The sequence below is a fragment of the Tamandua tetradactyla genome, chromosome 24 (genome assembly GCF_023851605.1).
Source record: "Tamandua tetradactyla isolate mTamTet1 chromosome 24, mTamTet1.pri, whole genome shotgun sequence".
Lineage (NCBI taxonomy): Eukaryota > Metazoa > Chordata > Mammalia > Pilosa > Myrmecophagidae > Tamandua > Tamandua tetradactyla.
Window position 1 is genome coordinate 51,178,498 of NC_135350.1, and position 26,564 is coordinate 51,205,061.

Here is a 26,564-nt window from a genome sequence, read left to right on the forward strand (position 1 = left end):
CTAAAAATTTAGCAGTCTAGACCTAAATATGTTGTTATAAGAAAATCATGGTACCTTTTAAATTAGAAATAATTGATCAGGGTTTTTTATTTTAGAGTTTTTTTTTTTGGTCTTTCTCAGAATCATTCACTTTTTCAACCTTTTCATCTCTCTTAATTAAAATTTCATACATTTATTTAGTCATTTATTCACTAAATGTTTGTTCAGTCCAAGTGCCATGCTGGCGATGGACGCAAAGATGATAGACAAGACATAGTTCCTAGTCTTACTCAGAATTCAAGCCTAGTAGGAAAAGGTAAGCATATAAGATAATTACAATATTATATATGTATAAGAGATAGGTAGATAAAGGGGACAAAATAGAGGTATAGAGCTTACAGAGGTAGGGAAGCTAAAGGATTAATTGGAACAAGACAGTAGGAAGTAGTCATAAAAAAACATTCAGAAAATATGGCCTGTGTTTTCAAGGCTTATTACTATAATTGATAACAATATAATCAAAGATAAGATTATGAATCTGCTTATCAGAATGCATAAACAATCTTGTAAAAGCCTTGAAACTTTAATATCTTAATTTTAAAATGGAAAACAGTGTCTGTTCAGCCTACTTATCTCAGAGGTAATTCCAAGAATTAAATGGGATGATTACATACTTTGTGAAACATTTAATTGTCTTGGAAAAAAATAACATTTTTATTATTGTTACATTTCTCTGCAGTTTTTTGTAATTTTATCATTTCTCTCTTGTTGCATTTGTTATGTCCTGTGCATCGGATTTAAGAATATATTTCCTACTCAGGAGGGCAGTGCTGAGTGCAGTAAGATGCTTGGGAGGTGATTTCCTGGGTGCTGGCTAAGTGACCATATGGCTAGAGATGGGTTTTTCTTGTTATCATCTTGAAAGACTTGAGGAAAAGAAAGCAACATACTTTTGCCTCAGAAGGACCCTGATTTTAAGTAGAAAATTTGAAGAAACCTCTAATAAAAGATTGAAACGTGTGGAGAAGTTTGACAGAAGTTGAATTCTATAGTTAATAATTTAAGTTGGATAGATTAGGTAGGGGATTACTCTTTATAGGATATCCATGCTTATGATTATTTTTTGGTATTTCCCTATTTAATTATACCTATTATAACAAAATGAGTCAGTGTTTCTATTGGTGTAGGTATATTAACCAGCATAGCATGTTAAGTTGTTATTTATCTGTACCTTATTTCTTGTCTTTTACATGGAGTTTTTGTAGATTTATTCTCATTCTGGTTAATAAAAAGTACACAGTCCTATGGTACTTTAGTCAGAGTACACTAAATTCTTGTAGTAGTGTTGTAAATTTTTTCTTTTTTACAAATTTAAAAATAACAATGGCTATTACGTTGATAGTTTTTAACGTATGTTAGGTCTGTTCTATTATTTATATGGATTATCTTACTCAGTTTTTAAAACAAGCTTAATAGGTAGTTTACACCTGTTTGTTTTTATAGAGGAAACCAAGACACAGAGAGGTTAAGTAATTTGTCCCAGGTTACATAGCAGTCTAGCTTCGTAGTTCATGCTTTTAACTATTATATTAAACTGAATCTCTAGGCTTTTGAAATGATGTCCAATATTGCTTACACTTCTTATGAAATTACCTCATTTGAAAAAGTTGCCATGAATATGATGTTTGTTTCCTGTGTAAATACACAAAATTCCTGGAAACAACATAATTTTTAAAAAGCATTCTGATAACACTGAGGCATCTAACATTTAGCTCTTTTTCCATCTGCTTTCTTTTCTCCAGGTTTGAAAGGAAAATCTAAAATGCTTTGATAATTTTCTAGAGGTAGTAAAATTTTGATCTAAAAATTATACATGTTATTTAGGAAACTTTAAACACTGGTGTGGTAGTTAGGTTTAGGTGTCAACTTGGCCAGGTGAAGGTGCCTAGTTCTATTGCTGTGGACATGAGCCAATGGCATGTGATGCTCATCTGTAGCTGATTACATCTGCAGCTGGCTAGGAGGCGTGCCTGCCGCAATGAATGATGTTTAATTTAATTGGCTGCATGTTTAAATGAGAAAGCTCAACATAGCACAGCCCAAGCAGCTCAGCATACCTCATCTCAGCACTTGCAACTCAGCTCAAGCTTTGGAGATGCAGAAAGGAATCACCCTGGGGAAAGTTGTTAGAACCCAGAGGCCTGGAGAGAAGGTCAGCAGAGATCACCCTGTGCCTTCCCATGTAAGAAAGAACCTGTTGAAAGTTAGTTGCCTTTCCTCTGAAGAACTACATGATTTTAATGAAGTAAATCCCCTTTTATTAAAAGCCAGTCCATCTCTGGTGTGTTGCATTCCAGCAGCTAGCAACTAGAACAACTGGGAATTTGAAAAATTGATTCTTGGATTATTAAAAATACTTAGAACTCTCAGAATAAAAATGAGGGCCTTTAATCCTGAATAACTTAATGTCATGCCTATATACATCCTAGAATATATTAAGCAGATGATCAAAAAGGATTGGTAAAGTCCCTTGAGGGATAGGAGAAAAAATATGAAACTATTCAACTTTACCATCTGGGAATTCCCCTGATACTGTGTCAAACTATAGGGACACCCAAATCAGTAGGCCTGGCCCTTGATCTTGAGGCTTACTCTTGAAGCTTATGTAGGTAGTGGAGAAGCTTAGCCTTCCTATAAGTATGCCTAAGAGTTACTTCCAGAGGACCTCTTTTGTTGCTCAGATGTATCCTCACTCTCTCTAAGCCCAATCCTGCAAGTGAAATCATTGCCCTCCCCCCACTACGTGGGACATGACATCCAGAAGTAAAGTCTCCCTGGCGGTGTGGGAGATGACTCCCAGGAATGAGTCCGACCCTGGCACCGTGGGAGCAACCATGCCATCCTGATCAAAAAGGGGAAAAAAAGTGTAACTAATAAAGTATCAGTGGCTGAGTGAGTTCAAGTAGAGTCTATTCTGGATGTAACTCTTATGCAAATTTCAGTTAGACATTGCTGCCTATCATAACTTGCCAAACCCCAACCAAAACAGTTCCAGCCAGTCCTAAAAAGCACCTAGGACAGTGTATAAAAATTCTACAAAGGTTCCATGTGCTAGGGTAATGTTCCAGAAACTTACAACCTCCAGATAGATCCCTGGACCAGATAAGTCCTGAAACCCACAGGGGGCCCAGCCTCTCCAGAACATCAGCTAGTTCCATCTCCTTACCCCGTATTACTGACAGCCCCTTTCAACATAGAAAAAAGTTAGAATGGCCCTAGCCCAGATAAACCTAAAGAGTGAGGTAGAAAAAATCAAGGGTGATGGTGGAGTTATACAGAGAAGGTAGTGTTTGACAAACAAATATGATTGCTGAATTATTAAATTGATACTTCTTTTAGTCTTCAGTATCTTAGAGCAGCTAGAAGTAAATACCTAAAATTGTGAAATTGTAACCAATACCAAACTCTGAAATCTGTTCTACAACTAATTGTTGTGCTGTGCTTTGAAATTTATTACTTTTTTTGTATGCATATGCTGTTTTTCACGAAAAAAAAAAGTCGTTTGTAATGATAAAAAATACTTAAGCCTTTTAGCCTCCTATATTCTGGAGCAGCCAGAGGGAAAAATCTGAGAGTATGGTATGGTAGCTTATGACAAACTCTGTGATCTCTTCTGTAACTGGTTGTTGAAGAGTGCTTTGAAGCCTATTATTTTTTTCTTTCTTAGTTATGTATATATGTAATATTAAACAATAAAAAAGTTAAAAAAAAATACTGAGAACTAGTTAAGAGATGAATACATAGTTAATAGTTAGAAGCATCATCTGGGTTTCTTCCTTTCCTCAACACTTTTTTTTCCTAAATAGTAAAATGGACTAAATTAGATGAAGAATTGAGTGTGGTACAGTATTGCATTGTATCTTTTCTGAACTTTGTTCCTGGAATGGCAGGTCTATAACTATTGGAGTAGATAGATTAAAAATCATCGTCCTACCCAACACCAAGTATTTATTCATGACATGTTAGGTACTATCCAATGCCATACTATTTGGAATTGAACACAAAGTATACCACCTTGCCTTTCTTTTATTCTTTCTTTAGACTGGAGAGATAATGTATGCAAAGAAAAGACTGAGTTTGAAGACAGTTGATCAGAATATACTAAATTTAGAATATACTAAATAAACCTTTTATTTAGCTGTATAACCTTGAATGAGTCTTTGTGGGCCTATTTTCCTTATTTGTATATCATTACCTTGTAAGTTTGTTTTTTTACATAATTTACAGAATTACCAAGGTCGAAAGATAGTTGTGGAAGTGTACTTGAACTCTGTACTAATTCTCAAAGTTTCATTCTTTTAAAACCAGAGCCAGAGTATCTGAAAATTCCTAATCTTCATTGTGACAGTTTTATCCCTTATGGAATAAAATGATACAGAATAAGTACCAATAAATGGAAACTTAATAGTGTCTTTCTTGATCGTGATGAAGGGATGGGGTTGTTTAGTAAAGGTTAAGAAACAGATTAGCAATATACGGTGAATTAGAATAAAATGAAATATTCTTTTGATCAGATTCATTGTAATTTTAGGTTAATATTTGGGGATTCAGAAAGCATTTCAAGATTTGAGTAGTACCTTGTGGTATTAGCATCATTTTGTTGTTTGGAAGTTACATGCATAGAGATACCAGAAAACAGAAGTTTTGGTTGATTAAGTGTCAGAAATCAGTTTTTCCTTTATCCTTTACCTCAACAAGTATTATCTTCAGGCTAAAGTGTATATATATGTGTGTGTACATATGGAGAGATTGCTGAGTTATTATAGATAACTTTTTTAGACTCAATTTAAATTTCTTTTTTGCCGTGTTTTGTCCTATAGACTTAACAATTAATAGAAATGGGGTTTTGGAACCAGATACACAACTTGAAGAAATCCAAAATGGAGAAAAGGGAGATGAAAACCAGACCTAGAATTACTTGCTCTTCCTGAGGTTAGCAGTTCTGATCTTTTGATCATGTTTTGTTTCAAATCAGTGAGAAAGGGAAAGATGAGAACAGCAGTTTAGAACACTGTGCCCATTACGCTCTGAAGAGATAGTCTCTTCTCGTGGATTAAAACCTAGATTTTCATGGTACTTAGTCCTAGTTGTGTTGCCTCTAGTCTCTAACCTGCTTCCAGGCTCAGGTAACAGATAAAGCCAGGTCCTTGCATTTCTGTCCCATGTGATTACAGGCAGTTTTTTGCTTGAAAGTAGGGACAATTCAGAGGTGATTACAGTGAAATTTCAAAATGGACTATTGTGATAATACTCTTGTTCGTCTCTGTTATTATATTCCTCTGCCATAGATGATGAGTGCATTTAGAATGTACACATGGTTTTAAAAATTGAGATTTTGATCTCTGACTTCTAATATCAACTTACCCATTAATTCAGTCTGGGATGTACAATTACTGCCTTGTGCCACAGTTTCCTTTACCTTTCAAATATGGATAATAACTTTTCCACCTAACTTCGGAGGTATGTTAAGGGACTAAAATAATGTGAAAGTATCTTCAGTAGTTAAAAGAGCTGTTCAAATTTAAGATGATATTTATCTACTATTCCTCTCCATTTATCACAGTCTCTAAGCTTTACTCTTCTAGTAAATTATTTTCTAGAAGTACCATGTTTACTTAAAGAGACCTAAGAACACATTTCATGTAAAAACTTTTATTCGGTACTTGGGTTTAAAGGTGCAGAGAGTGTCACAGTTAGTTCTTGTGTGATTGTACTATCTTCATGACTATGTACTACATTGTTCCTTTCTGCTTGTAAATGAATTGGGGAAGAGCATATTACTTAAGTCCTATAGCTTGTTTTGGGTGCTCCTAGTTAGCTAGCATTCACTATTCTTTCTCAAGTGTTAATCACATCATGACCCATAAAATTACTTTTAGATTACAAGTTGCTAGGAAATTGAATTATTTCTTGCTTGTTCTATATGAGGGGCTATTTAGGATATGATCCTTGCATTTGAAACATTCATCCTAATAATCTTTCTCAAATCATGTAAAAGTTTTTTGTTTGTTTGTTTTTCTTTTTGGTCATATCAATAATCTTCTCTTTTATACCCCTTTGGTCTTTTGTTAAGAATTTTCAAAAAGTTGAATTTACAGAATGCATTCTGTATTTGGAATAAAAGAAAAGAAAATAGCATCAGGGATAATGCTTATAGCATCTGTATGGCAGCTACAGAGTAGGAAAAATAAAATGAATTAAAATAGAGAGGCAGAGTACTTGATAAATTCTTAAGATTCAAGAAACAAATACATACTCTTATTCACTTCTCACTGGAAAGAAGGAACTTTCTTTAGTTTTTTAACTGTTGGTGAAATTGAAGTGATAAAATTTGCGAGTGTGACTCTGTCTCTTGAGTTTCTAAGAGCCAAGGAAGAGAACGTTCAGCATAATGACATATGTATGTTGTTTAGAAAATGTGTTTATTTTCGTGAACTTTTTGAAATCTAAAACACTAAATAGAAGATACCCCAAGAAAAGTTTAAAAGTCAAAAGTATGACAATGGCAGGATGAGGACAGAGGTTGACGGAATAAGGGAGACGTCTAAAAAAACCAATAATTGTATTTTTTAAATAAAGTAAAACGTGGATTTTAAGAATCTATGATCATTGCCAAGAAATTTAAAACCAAGAAAAAGCTAAAACTTGGTGAAAGTGCTAAGGCAATGAGAAGGTATTTTAAGTAACATTATGAACTGTGAAGAACAAGGAAGGGACCAGACCCACTGTTCGATGTACAATCACTAATGCTCAAGAAAAAGCAGAGCTATATAACTTCAGTTTTGCTTTCATGATCTCTGTTGAGGAGACTTATCTTCAAATTGGAAAGACTGAGATAGACCAGGTGAAGAAGAGATTGATAAACCAAGAAGTTTAGATTGGTAGGTTTCTAAATCAAGATAAATTATATCTTGTATTAAAATGTCTTACAAAAGTGTTATTAAAAACTGGCTAGGTAATCTATTATGAATTTGGTTAGGAGAAGTTCTAGGATATTAGAGATGGATTCACATCCTGTTTTTCAAAAAGACTTTCCCAGCTCCCATTATTAGTGTTCCTCATCTTTGTAAAGAAATAGTTATATTTCTTCCCTCACAATTTGGGTTCTTTAAAAAGAAGACTCTAGAATACAGTTTGGTGTTCAGGAGTTTATTAAGGTTCACACCTGTGGAAAGGTGAGTGGGCGCCGAGTTAGCCAGAGAGAAAAGTGAAGCTGGGTTTTATTTTATAGTCAGTTTCAGCTGATTCCAAATGGAGCTTTAGAGCTGTTAACTAACATTAGACCAAAATAGCTGGACCCCTGTCATTTTCTTTGATTTGTAATTGGATGTAGGCCATCCCAGAATGTGTGACCTTGGGAAAGACAGCTCTCTACAGTTGAAGCAATCCCTGAAGGGGCTGATACCACTCCCGAAAGCTGGAGTAGTATGTTTTTCTTAATGAGAAATCTGTATGGGAATCTTCATGTCCTCCCTATTTCCTTTGCAAAGCTTTTTTTTTTTTTTCACAAGTTTCCGAACTAATAAATATGGCTATGGAGTAGATCCTCAATAGTGGGCAGTTATTATTATGGTTATTTTAATTATTCCTTCTGTCCTATTTGAGAATTTGATTAAGAGAAAATTGAATTTGTGCATATATGATTATAAAAGCCAAAAAGTTAAGAAGATTTAATCCACTGTTAAAATAGGTGATTTTAATAATTAGTTTTTTTACTTGTTCCCAAATCTACAATAAACAAATTTAACTTAATAGAATCTATCTTTTTTTCACTTGTTTGTTTCTTTTAAGCATTTATGAATGTTTAGGACTGAGGAGACCTAGTTTAAGCATGAAAAAGAATCACAGGTTTTAGAGATAGATTCTGATTTGGCTTATAACTAATATGGCCATCCTCAAAGTACTGTTTCAATCTTTATTAACAAAAATGGAGTTCAGAATGAATAAGGCAAAAGTTCATTTATGTCATTTTTAGGTACTGTACTGCTAAATTTTCATCTTTGGATGAACTTGGGTAAACCAAATTGTTCAAATGAACAGCAGTCTTAAATTAAAGCCATATGTCACATAAGAAATTGACCATTTCCTTTCTGGAGAAGAGTTGACAACTATTGTCAGATTATTAAAGGAATGCCAATTGGAAGAGAAATTGGATTTGTTATATATTCCTTTAAAGAAAAGATCGAGATCTAGGTTTAATGGGGAAAAGATAGCAAAACAAATTTTAACCACTCTAATTAGAGTGACAGCTCACCTGCCCCCCATAGAATGGTCTGACCTTAGTAGTTCAAAATTAACAGTATTACAATTCAGCAGGATTTTCTACAGAACCTTAGGTTCCTATAAATAAGACTTAAGACTTCTGCAAATATTTTAGAAGGTATTTCAACAATTAAGTACAAAAGTTGAACTGTAATTTAAAAATAACGTGTGTGCTCAAATGTTTCAAATATCAAATTAGAAAACATTTTATTAATAAAACCAATCAACAATCTGAACATTCTTTTTTTCATTGCATAGTTGTATATTCATCATCATGATCATTTCTTAGAACATTTGCATCAATTCAGAAAAAGAAATAAAAAGAAAACAAAAAATTCATATATACCATATCCCTTACCCCTCCCTTTCATTGATCACTAGCATCAAATATCAAATTTTAGTGCTTTGGAAATCACTAACATGTTCCTGATTTGTGCTAGCTAGCTAACTTATTTTGGTGCAGAACTCTGAATCAGATTTTTGCCTGCCTGCCCGGTTGCCTTTTCTGAGTTCAAAACCAGTTGTTATCCTATTTACCACTAGTACATGTGCATCTTTGTGAATCAAGATTTTTATTAATGCTGTGTAATCAGAACAAAATACAAAAATTAATTGAATACTGAGACTCATATGACTTTAATTATCATCTATAACCTCTGACGTCAAATTTTTATATTTATGAAAACAGGTTCATTATTTTCAGTGATTGATATGCTCTGAGATAATACTGCTTTGCTATGCTTTATATATGGTAGCTGCACCAGAAATTATGTTTGAAAAAGATATTCCACTACTTAAAAGCCATTGAAAAAGTTTTATATAGAGGATAGTCAAAAATACCTACAGGATGTACTTTGAATCATCCTGCTTCTCTTTATTTGTTGAGCCTTAGTCGAAGCTACCGTTACCTCTTATCCCTCAGCCAAACTTGGAAAACTTTCTTCCCCTCAGCTCTAACACATTTTGTACCCATTGTTTGCTAAGCTATAAACATACAAAGCTCTTTATTTTCTTAAGACCTTTTCACTTCTTCCTCCTTTCTCTCAGACCCATTCTTCATATGGCTAATTCCTCATCCTTCATGTTTTAGCTTTAGAGGTCATTTCTTTAGAGTAGAGAGTAGAAACTATATTCCCTTTAAGTAGCACTCTTGGTTAGAAATAGGCACATGACCCTTTCCTTTCCTTTCTCAGCACATCTGAAGCTTTCAGAATTGGTGTAGGGAGGGAAGTATTTCATCTAGCACAGTGTCTGCCACATAGTAAGCTTTCAGTCAGTATTTTTGAAGATATGTCTGCTACTGTTTCAAAGATAGGAGGAAGGTGAGGAGGCAACAGTTAGGAGAACAAAGATGTCTTCTCTCCATCTTAATACCTAGTGAAAAGTAGTCAGTATTTTTAGTAAGTTTATAAATATTTCAAAAATTAATAAAATTAGTCTGAAAGAGGCTAAACATCTTGATCAAGGTCATATGCTATTAAATGTTAGAGCTATATTCTATTCTGTTCAATCCTTCAATTTTATAATGCTTAATAATTTGTCACTAAGTAAAGAAAATACTATTAATTCAAAGACAATCATAGGAAGAATGATTTCTTCTTTATTTATAAGCCTCTGAAATCTTTAATTCTCGCTTTCTAGTAAAAGCCAGGTGGAAAACTCCGTTACTCTTTAGCTGAGCTAGAGTGTGTCACTGTTTTTTTTTTCTTGACACATCTCTTTGAAGTGATGAAAATAAAACTGTAAACAGGATAGGTAGATTTTATTTTGCTTTTTTTATTAACTTTTAGGCCCAGATAAGATTGTGTTCACTTTTAAATACCAGAAAATCCAACAGTAGCTTAAATAGACTGGAGAGCGGTAGTAGTATAATACACAAAGTCCAGAAATAGGCACACCAGAACTGTTTCAGCTGCTTCCTCATCTTTAGTGTATTAGTTTTCACTTCACTTCATGGTCACAAGATGGTTATTAATCCACCAGGCACTGAATGGGACAAAGGTGTAAAAGGGCAAAGAGATATGCCATCTTTCCTAGGTGGGGCTTCTGAAAAAGTTTTTACATTATTTAGACTTTTTATGTCTCATTGGCCAGCGCTGTATCTTATGGCCACTTGCAGCTAGAAAATGATGAGGGAAACAAGGAGTAGTGACTATATTTCATGTCCCCTTTATTAAATTTCCTTTAACAAGATAGTCGGGTACCTAAAATCAGCATAATAATGAACTGTACCTTTTAGATTTACGTTGGTGCAGAAGCATACAGTGGAATTTAACCAAGTAGCAATGGCTAATTCAGATGGATCCGAAGCTATGCTGAACAGAGTGATGACAAAAGATAACATTGGTGTTGCTGTGGTATTAGAGGTCCACAAAGAACTATTTGGAGCAGGTGAGTGCATTTAAAATAATAAACACCATTCCAAGTTTTCCTATCTCAGAGTGAGTACAGAAAATCTTGCTGTTATTCTTTGCTTGGTTATTTTCTTGTCTTATTTTTTGAGGAAAGTTAAGGGGAATAGGCAGGAAAATAACCCTGATTGTATGAAGGATTATATGCTTTTTGAGTTGTTATTTATCAGGTAATCTGTGTAAAAGAAAGTCTTTTTAATAGGCCATTAATTCTAAAAGGTCTTTGAAATAGGAAATGTTTGGTTGGGCTGAATTTGGAAATTATGATGACTTGGTTCTTTTTTTAAGCCATGTTTTTAACATCTTGAGGATGAATCTTTTGTCGTTAAGGTTAGGTACTTGCATGTTTTCTCTAATTTCTTTGTTTTATATTTCAGTCATTGCCAGGATAAGAGCAGAATCTTTTCTCTCCCTGGTGGTTTTCTTTAGCCGTTAGATTATTTATAGCTTCCTTCAGAGTAAGAGACTCATTATGTACTTAACATTATCAAGACTTTTTTCTCTTTTTCCTGCCTGCCTTGGGGCACTTTCATTGTTAACCTAGTATATTTTAGGCAAGAGCAAGGAGAAGGGTTAAGGCCAAATTAAGTTGTTTGGCTTTTTTCTATACCTACTAGCAGCAGCAGCAGAAGAGATTTTTCCCTTTTTTGCCTTCACTGTTGATTTGATTATTGAGACCATGCATATTTGACAGACCCCCTTTTCTCACCATTCCTCAGTTTATCTATCATCAGAGACAAGCAGTCTTTGACAAGGGATTTTGAATTCTTTCCTTTTTTTTTTATCCTGTCCATTTTTATCTACTTTTTTGCCCTTTCCAGTCCTCTTCTTCTTAAAAGTTTGGTACTCTTTTTTCCTGGTAACGTGAAAGCCAAATTTCTTTTGGAGTTTATTTTCTTTTGAATTTTCAGAAGAGTTATTATACATTGTACAGTGAATGCTTCCCCATTCTACAATATGTCTCTCTTACACTCCTAGAAGAGGAATTTAATAATAGAGAAAGTGCTTATGGCTCCTTGAATGATCAGTTTTTAAAAATACTTAATACATTGAACATTTAATCTATAGCCAAGATTGACTCCATAAAACTTCTAGGAAAAGACTGCACATTTATATATCATGGTCAGATTGCTTTGAAAAAGTGACTATTTCTGTCACATGTAGCAGATTTCACAGTTACTTATTTTCTCAACATGAAAGATAATTATAATTTGGTAAGACTAGAAGAAACCTTATGTTTACTAAAAATAGTAGCTTAGAAAATGAGGTCTTTTTCTGTAAAGTGTAGTTTTCAATGGAAAAGTGACACATTTCTAAAGAAAATTTCAAGTGAAATTAAATTTGTGTGTTCACTAATATTCCAACAGTAGAAAAAAATGAAAACTAAAAAATAAAAAGTGGGAGTTTCTCATAATTCATACTCTTAGGGGGATAGCTAGTATTCATTTCTCTATGCATGAACACTAGCATATAGAATGTATTTTATTTAAATTGCCTCATACCATGCATGTTGAGCTGTCTGCCTTGAATATTTTATGGACCTCTTAAAAAACATAGAATTTTAGGGGGGAAAAAAGAACCTTAAAGATTTTCTAGCTGAATATCTCATTTCCAAATGAACCTGAGCCCCAAATAGATCAAGTGACTGGCCCAAGTCACAAAAAGTAATTAGTAATAAAACCAAGTCTAAAACTCAGGTGTCCTGACTGAGGGCACACTACTCCCTAATCCTCATTAAAAAAAAAATTTTGGTATGCAGTATGAATTTGCTTTGGTAGAAAATTCACTTCCTGAATTTATTTTGTATAGGGTAATATAATGATACTGCTTTTTAATACTGTCATGTCACTGATGTGCTCCGTATATGCAAGGTGAATGAGTAGTGGGCAGTAGGAATAATTAGTGCTCAGTTAACTCAAATAACCAAAATTTGCCTCACTAGGTTATTGTGATACTTGAATGACAAAGATATTTAAAGTGCCTGTTAAATTAAGAACTCAACAAATACCAGGTATTATAATCAAATGTTAATTATATCGTGGTATAATTCCTAAATTGGGCATGTACAGCAGGAGTCACCAAACTTTCTGTGAAGGTCCAGAAAGTCAATTTTAAAAAAATTTGTTTTTATTGAGAAATCTTCAGACCCATACATTCCATACATGCTGTACAATCAGTGGCTCACAATACCATCACATAGTTAATTATTCATCACCATGATCATTTTTTCAAACATTTCCATCATTCCAGGAAAAGAAATAAAAAGAAAAAACTCATACATAGCATACCCCTTATCCCTCCCTCTCATTGAGCACTAGTATTTCCATCTACCCAATTTATTTTACCTTTGTCCCCCCTATAATTTATTTTTTAATCCATATTTTTTACTCATGTGTCCATACTCTGGATAAAAGAATCATCAGATACATGGTTTTCACAATCACACAATCACATTGTAAAAGTTATATCTTTATGCAGTTGTCTTCAAGAATCAAGGCTACTGGAACACAACTCAACAGTTTCAGGTACTTCCCTCCACCCACTCTAATACACCATAAACTAAAAAGAGATAGCTATATAATGTATAAAAATAACTTCCAGGCTAACCTCTCAACTCTATTTGCAATCTTTCAGCCACTGAAACTTTATTTTGTCTCATTTCTCTCTTCCCCCTTTTGTCAAGAAGGCTTTTTAAATTCCTTGATGCCGGGTCCCAGCTCATCTTGGGAGTTCCATCCTATGTTGCCAGGGAGATTTACACCTCTAGGGATCACGTCCCATGTAGTGGGGAGGGCAGTGAGTTCACCTGCCTAGTTGGCTTAGAGAGAGAGAGGCCACATCTGAGCAACAAAGGAGATTCTCTCAGGGATGACTGTTAGACATAATTATCAGTAGGCTTGTCTTATCCTTCGCAGGAATAAGTTTCATAGGGGCGAACCCCAGATCGAGGGCTCAGCCTATTGATTTGGTTGTTCACTGCTTATGAGAATATCAGAAATTCTCCAAATGGGGAAGTTGAATATTTCCTCCTTTCTCCCCAGTCCCCAAAGGGGACTTTGCAAATACCTCTTTATTTACTGCCCAAAGTACTCTGGATTTATCAGGGCATCACACTAACCTGGGCAAAGCAACAAAATCTCATGCTCTTTTCAAGACTCTATGTACTTATGGTGTTAAGTAAACTGACCATACAAGTTAAATTAGGAAATGCACTACCCAAAATAATAAATTTTGCACCAAATGAACATCTCTCCCTGTTCTCACACAGAAGTTGAAGTTTTAAAATATGGATGGATAGCATCCTTTACCCTGTATTCTAATACATACCTTAGTCCTGTCCAGATCAGCTTCATTCATACCTCTCCTCGAAGTCTGATCACTTTTTCAACTTTTTAATCAGTTCCTGTATGGGATACTGCTGACTTTCAAAACTTCAGAGTGCTTATTCTGAGTCTCAGGTGTCACATATATATCTGAAGCAGATAGTAAATATTTTCTACTCTGTGGGCTACATATGGTTTCTGTTACTTTTTTTTTTCCAACCTTTTAAAAATGTAAAACCATCCTTAGCTGATACACCCTATTTTGGTATAGTTTGTAAGCCAGATTTAGCTCATAGGTGGCACATTGCCAACTCCTGATCTAGAGGAATAGTTCCTAGATTAGGATTACCATAATCTTAACACTTTCACTTCCAAGAACTACATCATGAGATAAAATGAAAGATAAAGAGTAAAGAAGTGGCTATGGATCTTTGGGGGAAAACTGTAAGATATTGCTTTTCTTGACACACAAAGCATAACTTTATCCTCCTTTTTCTAATGTTAAAATTTAGGTATGAAGCCTATTCATGCTGCAGACAAACAGCTGCTTATCGTGGCAAATGCCCACATGCATTGGGACCCAGAGTATTCTGATGTGAAGCTCATCCAGACCATGATGTTTGTCTCAGAGGTTAAAAACATTCTGGAGAAAGCCTCTAGTAGGCCTGGCAGCCCAACTGCAGACCCTAATTCCATCCCGCTGGTGCTATGTGCAGATCTTAACTCATTGCCAGATTCAGGTATTTATAATATTATTTGCACTGTTGCTTTCAGTTTTGCTTTTACTTTTAACTGAAAGGCTAGCTATCGCCTAACTTTTTAGTAGAGCATTTTTCTTCTAAATTATCGAATGTATCAGTTAGAACCCCAGGGATAGGATGAGGAGAGTGTATTTCCAAAGAAGTGGGCAGGGTTAAGGAATACCAACAAAGAATGATGCAGTGCTCTGACCGTAGGGGACCCTTTGCCTACCCCATAGGCTTAAAGATGATAGCATGGGAACTGTTATTAGAATTTGGAAAAAACAGTTAAAATTTTAGGAGAGGGTCACATAATAGGGGAGATGAATTGAAGGATGCAGCCAATCCCTGGCGAACCAACAAGGGAGCCAGAGAATTATATGTATATATATACCCCTACCTCACTGTGCTCAGTGTCCTCTGTTACCCTACTAGTACTGCTTATTAACCAAATTTAGCTGGAAGCTAGAGGGCAGGGGTTTGTAGTTCTTGCAATAAAGATCAGCTTCCTGAAGCGCAAGAGTACAGTGGAGAAGGGTGATTTTGTTTAAGCCAATTAGCTGTCATTTGGCAGAACAGCATGGAGAGTTGAGTTAGTGTTGAATCGGATCCAGTTCTGCTACTTACTAGCTCGCAATCTATGGCTAAGTTCCTCATTTGTAATTAGAGGATAATAATTTTTTCCACCTCCTAGGATTATAGTATGTAAAGCACTTAGAACAATACGTGGCACTTCAGTAAATTCTAGTTAAATGATAGCTCCTTTTCAACTATCCACAGTACTGATATCGTGCTATTCTTTTGGTCAGTATATCGTGCTATTATTTCATTCCTTGCTATCACGAATAGAAAGAAATGACTATAACATTGTTCACTAATAATATTAAAAAGAAAGGTTGTGATACTTTTTTCCCTGTTGCTTGTTCAATGGAAGCATACTTCTTTGAATGCTTCTACTCTCTTCAGCTTTTAGGCACATCTAATCTTTTTGATCAACAGGAACACTATATATTTTTTATAGTATCAGGCTGAGGAAATTCACTCTGGTTCAAAATGAAGAATGATGTTGCTTAGCTGACATTAACCACTGAAATATTGGAGATGCAAAATCTGTTTTTGTTAATAAATGATTTTTTATTATGTATACACTTTCCATACTCCCAACATTGTTGAATGATTTCATAGAATAGGGAAATACTAAAGAGGCATTGAATTTATATAGTATTCTTTAAAAAATGTAGGATGAACTCATTCCTGGTGAATATCACCCTTTAATGCCCTGGAAATCATCTTTAGTCTGAAGAGCTAGTAAGAAAATTGAAAAAACTGCTGGGTGATCTTGATAGTTTGCTCGGAAATAGTACTCTTCATTCTATTAGGTTGAACCATATGAAACTGCTGATACTTGATTATCTTTAACAACAACAAAAAAATTGCCAATTTCTTGTGGCTTAACCTAATAAAACACTCTGAACGTGGTGTGTCCACGTGGCAGTGGGTCTTGGCTCTGAAGTTTTGTGTGAGAACTAAATACTAAATGGTAGTGTTCTTTCTTCTTTTCTCCACTAGGTGTTGTGGAATATTTAAGCAATGGAGGAGTTGCTGATAACCATAAAGACTTCAAGGAACTAAGGTACAATGAGTGTCTTATGAACTTCAGCTGCAATGGAAAGAATGGAAGCTCAGAAGGGAGAATCACACATGGCTTCCAACTTAAGAGCGCCTATGAAAATAACTTGATGCCTTACACCAATTACACCTTTGATTTCAAAGTGAGTGGCAGCCTCTGGGGTGGTGTAGAAATTATTTCCAAATATGAGCATGCGACAGGAAAGGTATAAATGTTTCATATGCGTAATTTTATACTCTTCAGACATTTTAGATTCTCAAAATTTCTAACTAAGTATACACCTAAATGTAAGGAGGTTTGTTGCGTAATTTTATACTCTTCAGACATTTTAGATTCTCAAAATTTCTAACTAAGTATACACCTAAATGTAAGGAGGTTTGTTGCGTAATTTTATACTCTTCAGAGGTTTTAGATTCTCAAAATTTCTAACTAAGTATACACCTAAATGTAAGGAGGTTTGTTGGTTTTTGTGGTTATTATTGTCATGAGAATTCCTTTTGATCACTCTTTTGCTCAAGTTTCAAATAATGATGATTGTAAAAACTTGAAAAGTGCTTACCATGTGCCAGGTACTGTTGAAAGTACTCTGTGCATATTAACACAGTTAATCCTCACCTGTCTATACCCTGCTGATTTAGCAGCAAGGACCCCAAATTATAAGTACCCAATATAGCTAAGTTTTCACATTGAATGAATTTATTATTCCTTCAAAAAAAATTTTAGTACTTTAAACTGCTACCTCGTTTGTGTTTAAATTTTCCACATTTCTTTTGGAGATGGGGTTTAGAGAGGGTCTTATTTAGGTTCTATTATACATACATGTATTAATATGAATGCATTGCCAGGCAATGAAACACTCCAGCTTAAAAAGGGAAAAGAAAGATACTTGAGCAAAATAAGAAAAGAATAGCGGGGGAGAGGGGAAGGCTTTGGTACAGGACTAATATTCAGAAAGTTTGATTATGGTGGTTTTCTGTAGTTAATCCTTTTCTTCTTGAAAATTTTCTGATCACTTTATCAACTTTTAGTTCTTTTATTATACCTCTGTATGAATTTCTGGCCTTTCAGGCATCTATACTAAAATCTTAATACTATTCTGAGTCAAGTATAGGTGTTGGAAAATGGTGTGGTATGAGAAATCTTGAGGGAATTTAATAAACTACCAAATGAAATTGGCTCTTTCACGTCTCCAATAACATTTTTCCATTTTCAGTACTTGTTAGCCCCTTTTCTGAGAAATGAATAGGAAGAAGGAAGGAAATTCATTTGTTGCTATTGTTAAACAGCTTTTGTAATAATGAAATGAAAAAAAAATTCTTTAGAAGAAATTGAATCTAATTTATTCTCACTATTAAGAGTGGATCATTCTATCAGTGATGGTTCGTTTCATTTTAATTGCTTGTCTGTAGTTAAGTACTAGTAAATATTTAACAACCAGCTTTCTGTGAAAAAAAGTCCTGATTTGTAGTATATGCTAATTTCTGTGGTATAAATACTCCAACATCCAGCATAAAGTCCCTGTTAGCAGAGTTGGAAGGAGTACACAAAAGAGCTGGTATGAGCCAGCTCCAGTACATGACTGCTCTTATGTAAGCTTAAAGAAGACCTCTAGATTTAATGATATATAGTTCATTAGAGGTTCAGTCCTCTCGTGACTTTAGTGATATATGCTACATTTCTTGCAGCATAACCCATAAAACCTATAGTAAATTTCCCTTAAATAAATGTTCAATAATTCTGTAACTGTTATTGTTTTGGTATGTGTATAGGTGAAAAACTAAAATAATTTCTACCTCATCTGTTTGTGTTTCTTTTAAACTTTTTTTATTGTATAATATAACATACATACAAAGCAGAGAAAGAAAAAAGAATAGTTTTCAAAGCACTCTTCAACAAGCAGTTACAGGACAGATCCCAGAGTTTGCCATGGACCACCATACCATCCTCTCATATCAGCCTCTCAGAAGGCTTAAATATTTTTTTATCATCACAATCAACTTTTTTCCTTCTTTTTTTTTTGTGAAAAATAACATATATACAAAAAAAGCAATAAATTTCAAAGCACAGCACCTCAATTGTAGAACATATTTCAAGGCTTGACATGGGTTACAATTCCACAATTTTAGGTTTTTACTTCTAGCTGCTCTAAGATACTAGAGACTAAAAGAGATACCAATTTAATGATTCAGCATTCACATTCATTTGTTAAATTTTATCTTCACTGTATAACTGCACCATCACCTTTGATCTTTCCATCCCTGTCTTTAGGGGTGTTTGGGCTATGGCCATTCTAACTTTTTCATATTGGAAGGGTCTGTCACTAATATGGAGTAGGGAAATGGAACTATCTGATGTTCTGGAGAGGGTGGGCTAGGTTTCAGGACTTGTCTGGACCAGGGACCCATCTGGAGGTTGTAGGTTTCTGGAAAGTTACTCTAGTACATGGAACCCTTATGGAACTTTATATATTGCCCTAGGTGTTGTGGAACTTTATATATTGCCCTAGGTGTTCTTTAGGATTGTTGGAATGGTCCTGGTTGGGGGTTGGCAGATTATGATAGGTAGCTTGCATAAGAGCAACCTCCAGAATAGCCTCTCAGCACTGTTTGAACTCTCTCTGCCACTGATACTTTATTAGTTATACTTCTTTTCCCCTTTTTGGTCAGGATGGAATTGTTGATCCCATAGTGCCAGGGTTGGATTCATCCCTGGAAGTCATCTCCCAGGTCTCCAGGGAAACTTTCATGTCCCAACTAGGAGAGAGGACAGTGATTTCACTTGCAGAGTTGGGCTTAGAGAGAGAGAGGCCACATCTGAGCAACAAAAGAGGTCCTTCATAGGTAACTCTTAGGCATACTCATAGGTAGTTTAAGCTTCTCCACTACCTACATAAGGTTCACATGAGTAAGTTTCAGGATTGAGGGTATGGCCTGTTGATTTTGGTGTCCTTAAAGTTTGAGACACAGTATCAGGGAATTCCCTGATGGTAAGGTTTAATAGTTCCATATTCTTTCTCCCATTGCTCAAGGAACTTTGCTAGTATTTTTTGATTATCTGCTTAATGTACTCTAGGATATATCCAGGCATTACAATTATCTATACAGGATTAAAGAACTTCTTTCTTCTTCTGGGTCCCCAGTGTTTCAGTTGTTCAAATGAGCTATACAGATAGGCTGAATTAGATTATGCACTACAGAAAATTTCAGTTCCAGACCAAATAAACCTTTCTTCCTTTGGTCTCAAAAAGAATGCGTGGTTCTAAAATATAGATGCTATCCTTACCCCATGTGCTGAATTACTTTGACCCTAACCTGATCGCCTTCATTTTTATGTCTAAATATCAGGTAGTATAGAAACAGCATCTGGAAATCCAGAAATAATAATCACCACTTCGGATTTAATGTGTCTGCTCTAAAAGCTTACAAACTAGGCCCCTGTTTTCTTATGAACATTTTCTAAAGGTGACCATACTATTGTTGTTCTTTTGTTTCTGGCTTCTTTTACCTCACCAAACGATCCACATGTTCATTCACTTTGTTGCATGCCTCATGACTTTGTTCCTTCTGTAGCAGCAAAACCTTCATTCATAAGTATACACCATCATTTGCCTATCTACTTCTCAGTCAATGTATCCTTCAGCTACCTCCATTCATCAGGCATCATGTAGAGAGCCCAAAGTCCACAGTTCATCAATATTCTCAATTTTAGATGATTTCATTGTTCCCGAGAGAAAGAAAACCAATAAACACACCCTCACCAAGTAGGAAATCTAAACCTTTTTTTTAAATTTTTAAATTCTATTTATTAAACATACCAATATATAAACACAAACATTCTTACCATATGATCATTCCATTCTACATATATAATCAGTAGCTCACAATATCACCACATAGTTGTATATTTGTCACCATGATCATTTCTTAGAACATCTGCATCAATTCAGAAAAAGAAATAAAATGAAAACAGAAAAAAATTTAATACACACAATACCCCTTATACCCCTCCCTTTCATTGATCACTAGCATTTCAGTCTACTAAATTTATTTTAACATTTTTCCCCCTATTACTTATTTTTAATCCATAGGTTTTACTCATCTGTCCATAAGGTAGATAAACGAAGCATCAGACACAAGGTTTTCACAATCACACAGTCATATTGCAAAAGCTATATCATTATACAATCATCTTCAAGAAACATGGCTACTGGAACACAGCTCTACTTTTTCAGGCAGTTCCTCCAACCTCTCCATTACACCTTAACTAAAAAGGTGATATCTATATTATGCGTAAGAATAACCTCCAGAATAACCTCTCGACTCTGTTTGGAATCTCTCAGCCATTGATACTTTATTTTGTCTCATATCGCTCTTCCCCCTTTTGGTCAAGAGGGTTTACTCAATCCCTTGATGCTGAGTCCCAGCTCATTCTAGGATTTCTGTCCCATGTTGCCAGGAAGGTCCACACCCCTGGGAGTCATGTCCCACAGAGAAGGGGAGGGTGATGAGTTTGCTTGTCATGTTGGCTGAAAGAGAGAGGCCACATCAGAGCAATAAAAGAGGTTCTCTTGGAGATGACTCTTAGGCCTAATTTTAAGTAGGCTTAGCCTGTCCTTTGTGGGGTTAAGTTTCATATGAACAAACCCCAAGATTGGGTGCTCAGCCTCTTGCTTTGGTTGTCCCCAGTGCTTGTGAAAATATCAAGAATTCTCCACTTGAGAAAGTTGAATTTTCCCCCTTTCTTGCCATTTTCCCAAGGGGACTTTGCAAATACTTTTTTATTCACTGTTCAAATCACTCTGGGATTTATTGGGGACAATAAATCTGGACAAACCTACAAAATCTCATGCTCTACTCAAGGATCCGTGTACTATGGTGTTCAATTAAACTGCCCACATAAGTTATGTTAGGAAATACACTAGTCAAAATATAAGTTTTGTATCAAACATTTTTTTATTTAGTTTCATACATAAGTTAAAGTTTTAAAATATTAATTACCATCTATTTTCAACACCCTCCAATGTTGGCATTCCTTTGTTCTTACTCATGCAAAAACATTTTTAAATTTGTGCTTTTAGTCACTATCGTTATACACTCTAGGCATTCCTAGATTATACCATTTCAGTCTTTATCATGTATCTTTCCTTCTGATTTCATTTGTGCCCCCAGCCCTCTTCCCTCTATCATTCTCACATTCAGTTTCGTTCAGTGTTCTAACATCATTGTATTACAGTTAGGTAGTATTGTGCTGTCCATTTCTGAATATTTAGTCAGTCCTGTTGCACAATCTGTATCCCTTCAGCCCCAGTTACCCAACATCTACCCTATTTCTATCTTCTGATGGTCTCTGTTGCCAACTGAAATTTCCCAAATTCATTCACTAATGTCAGTTCATAGCAGTGAGACCATACAGTATTTGTCCTTTTGTTTTTGGCTAATTTCACTCAGCATAATGTTTTAAGGTCCATCCATGTTGTTACATACTTCATAACTTTATTCTGTTTTACAGCTGCATAATATTCCATCATAAGTATATACCACAGCTTGTTTAGCCACTCGTCTATTGATGGACATTTAGGTTGTTTCCATCTCTTGGCAATTGTAAATAATGCTGCTATAAACATTGGTGTGCAAATGTCTGTTTGTGTCCTTGCCCTCATGTCCTCTGAGTAGATACCTAGCAGTGGTATTGTCGGATCATATGGCAATCCTATACTTAGCTTCTTGAGGAACTGCCAAACTGCCTTCCACAGCAGTTGTACCATTTGACATTCTCACCAGCAGCGGATAGTTGTCCCTCTTTCTCCACATCCTCTCCAGCAGTTATCATTTTCTGTTTTATTGATAATGGCCATTCTGGTGGGTGTGAAATGATATCTCATTGTGGTTTTAATTTGCATTTCCCTGATAACCAAGCAAGTTGAGCATTTTTTCATGTGCCTTTTGGCCATTTGAGAAGTGTTCCTCTTCTGAGAAGTGTCTGTTCATCACTTTCATCCATTTTGTAATTGGGTTGATCTGTCTTTTTGTTGTTGAGTTGAACAATCTCTTTATATATTCTGAATACTAGACCTTTATCTGATATATCATTTACCAAATATTGTCTCCCATTGTATAGACTGTCTTTTTACTTTCTTGGCGAAGTTCTTTGATGCACAAAAGTGTTTAATTTTGAGTAGTTCCCATTTATTTATTTATTTCTTCAATGCTCGAACTTCTGGTGTAAGGTCTAGGAAACCATATCCTATTATAAGATTTATAAGATATTTCCCTACATTTTCTTCCAAAATAAACCTCTTCTTAACTCTTGTCCCTCCCCCCATTATTTACCTCTACTGTTCTGTGGTAGTGCTGATGTTTTGCTTTTGAACATTGCCCATAGCATGCAATAGCAGCTTTACCCCTGTATCCTGGACTTAAACACTCTTTGTACACAAATCGACTTTTGAAGTAATTCTTGCAATAATGAATTCATATTTCTAGTGTTAATCAGTGGAACACATAGGTGTATACAACCCCTTTCAATCTTATTCATTTTCAGTATGGTAATATTACTGGTAGACCTACAAGAGAACCACCTTCACTCCTATTTATTACCTTACATTGGAGTTCAACCTCATTAGGTAAATGGTTCACCCATCTCTAGCTTCTATGTATCTCTAAGTTCCTTATACTCTGTATTGTAAGCTTCTGATTATACCTTTATGCTGGTCATAAAAGTGGACTCATACAGTATTTATCTTTTGTTTGTGTGGCTTATTTTACTCAGCATTATGTCCTCAAGGCTCATCCATCTTGTCACGTGCTTCAGGACGTCACTTCATCTTACTGCTACATACTATTCCATTGTATGTGTGTACCACATTTTGTTGATCCACTCATCTGTTGATGGGCACTCGATTTGTTTCCATCTTTTGGCGATTGTGAGTAATGCTGCTGTGAACATTGGTATGCAAATGTCTGTTTGTTCATTGCTTTCAGCTCTTCTGGGTATATAGCAAATAGTGCTATTGGCTGGGTCAAGGGCAACTCAATATTTAGTTTCCTAAGGAACTGCCAAACAGTCTTCCATAGTGAATGCACCATTATACATTCCCACCAGCAGTGCATAAGTGTCCCAGTTTCTCCACATCCTCTCCAACATTTATAGTTTCCTGTTTGTTTAATAACAGCCATTCTTATAGATGTGAGATGGTATCTCATTGTAGTCTTGATCTACATGTCCCTTATAGCCAATGAAAATGAGCATTTCTTTATGTGCTTTTGAGCCATCTATATTTGCTCTTCAGAAAAATGCCTATTCATATCTTTATCCCATTTTATAATTGGGTTGTTTGTTCTTTTGTTGTTGAGTTGTATGATTTCTTTGCAGGAAATCAATCCTTTGTCTGATATGTGATTTCCAAATATTTTCTCCCATTGAGTTGGCTGCCTCTTTACCTTTTTGACAAAGTCTTTTGAGGTGCAGAAGCATTTGATTTTGAGGAGTTCCCAATTATCTATTTTTTTCTTTTGTTGCTTGTGCTTTGGGTGTAAAGTTCAGGAAGCTACCTCCTATTACTCGATCTTGAAGATGTTTCCCTACATTTTCTTCTAGATGCTTTATGGTGTTAGTTCTTATATTTCAGTATTTGATCCACTTTGAGTACATTTTTGTGTAGGGTGTAAGATAGGGTTCCTCTTTCATTCTTTTTGCTATTGATATCTAGTTCTTCCATGCCCAATTATTGAAAAAAACTATTTTGTCCCAGTTCAGTGGATTTGGAGTCCTTGTCAAAAATTAGTTGACATAGATTTTTTGGTTTATTTCTGCACTCTCAAGTCAATTCCATTGGTCAGTGCTTTTATCTTTGTGCCTGTGGCATGCTGTTTTGACCACTGTGGCTTTATAATAGGGTCTCTTTCCCTTACAGATGAATTTAGTAACTAGCTTTTCCAAATCTTCAAAGTAAGATGTTGGAATTTTGATTGGTACTGTGTTGAATGTAGGTCAATTTGGGGAGACTTGACATCTTAACTATATTTAACCTTCCTGTCCATGAGCAGGGAATATCTTTCCACCTATTTAGATCACTTTTGATTTCTTTAGCAATATTGTGTAGTTTTCTGTGTACAGGTCCTTTATGTCCTTAGTTAAGGACATTCCTAAGTACTTGATTCTTTCAGTTGCTATTTTGAATGGAATTTTTCCTTAAACTGACTCCTGAGCTAAGTCATTGCTTGTGTATGCAAACATTACTGATTTTTGCACATTAATTTTATATCCTCCCACCTTGCTGAATTTATTAGCTCAAGTAACTTTGCTACAGATCTCTCAGGATCTTCCAAATACAGTGTCATATCATCTGCAAATAATGAGAGTTTTACTTCTTCCTTTCCAATTTAGATGCTTTTGTTTCTTTGTCCTGCCTGATTGCTCTAGCTACAACTTCTAGCACAATGTTGAATAATAGTGGTGACAGTGGGCATCCTTGTCTTGTATCTGATCTTAGGGGGAAACCTTTCAATCTTTCTCCTTTCAGTACAATCCTAGCTATTGGTTTTTCACGTGTTTCCTTTATCATGTTGAGGTAGTTAACTTTGATTCCTATCTTTTGAAGAGTTTTTATCAGAAAAGGATGTTGAATTTTGTCAAATGATTTCAGCATCAATCAAGATGATCATGTGATTTTTCCCTTTCGATTTGTTAATGTACTATATTACATTAATTGATTTTCTGGTGTTGAACCATCCTTGCATTCCTGATATAAACTCCAGTTGGTCATGGTATATAATTCTTTTAATGTGTTTCTGAATTTGATTTGCTAATATTTTGTTGAGAATTTTTGCATCTATATTCATTAGGGAGATTGGCCTGTAGATTTCCTTTCTTATGGCATCTTTACCTAGTTTTGGTATTAAAGTGATGTTAACATCATAAAATGAGTTAGGTAGAGTTCCTTTTTCCTTATTTTTATTTATTTATTTTTTTTGGAAAAGTTTGAACAGAATTGGTGTTAGTTGTTTTTGGATTTTTTGATGAAATTGCCCTGTGAAGCCATCTGGCCCTGGGCTTTTCTTTGTAGGAAGATTTTTGATGACTGAGTGAATCTCTTTACTTTGATTGGTTTGTTGAGATCTTCTGTTTCTTCCTGAGGCAGTGCAGCTTATTTTTGTGTTTCCAGGAATTTGTTTATTTCATCTAAGATGTCTAGTTTGTTGGCATATAGTTGTTCATAGAATCCTCTTATGATTTCTTTTATTTCTTCAGGGTCTTTCTCATTTCTGATTTTGTTTATTTGCATCCTCTTTCTTTTTTTCTTTGTCAGTCTTGTTAGTGGTCCATCAATTTTATTGATTTTCTCAAAGAACCAACTTTTGGTTTTATTGATTCTGTTCTTCTTTTGCTCTCCCATTCATTTATCTCTGCTTTAATCTGTGTTATTTCTCTTCTTCTGTTTGCTTTGGGGTTAGGTTGCTGTTCTTTTTCAAATTCCTCCAGGTGTACTGTTAAGTTGTCCTCAATTTTTGTTCTTTCTTATTTTTTAATATAGACATTTAGGGCAATAAATTTCCCTCTCAGCACAGCCTTTACTATATCCCATTACTTCTGATATGTTGTATTCTCATTTTATTCATCTCCAGATAGCTATTTATTTCTCTAGCAATTTCCTCTTTGACCCACTGGTTGTTTAAGATGTGTTATTTAATCTCCATATATTTGTGAATGTTCTTGTTCTTTGGTGGTTATTGAGATCCAGCTTCATCCTGTTGTGATCATAGAAAGTACTTTGCATAATTTCAGTGTTTTAAAAGTTGTTTTGTGCCCCAGCATATGATCTATCTTGGAGAATGTTCCATGAGCACTAGAGAAGAATGTATAGCCTTGTGTTTTGGGGTACAGTGACCTATATATGTCAGTTAGGTCTAATCCATTTATGAAGTTTAACTTCTCTACTTCCTTATTGATCTTCTGTCTGGTTGTTCCCTCTATAGAGGAGAGTGGTATATTGCTGTTTCCTAGTATTATTGTTGAAACATCTATTGCTCCCTTCAGTTTTGCCAGTGTCTGTCTCCTGTACTTTGTAGCTTCTTGATTGGAAGCATAAGTGTTTATGAAAGTTACATATTCTAGGTGAATTGACCCTTCAATTAGTATATAGTGTCCTTCTTTGTATCTT

At 35.0% G+C, this 26,564-nt stretch overlaps 1 protein-coding gene across 6 annotated transcripts in view; it reads left to right on the forward strand.

The window, feature by feature from the left end:
* Positions 1–26,564, forward strand: part of CNOT6L (CCR4-NOT transcription complex subunit 6 like) — a 179,636-nt gene that overhangs the window by 135,609 nt on the left and 17,463 nt on the right. For 5 of the 6 annotated variants that reach the window (XM_077143068.1, XM_077143070.1, XM_077143065.1 and 2 more), the window contains 3 exons: positions 10,541–10,692; positions 14,548–14,775; positions 16,345–16,547. In XM_077143068.1, the coding sequence (XP_076999183.1) occupies positions 10,541–10,692; positions 14,548–14,775; positions 16,345–16,547 (583 nt within the window). The remainder of the gene's footprint in view (positions 1–10,540; positions 10,693–14,547; positions 14,776–16,344; positions 16,548–26,564) is intronic. The other variant, XM_077143069.1, reaches the window with a different exon arrangement.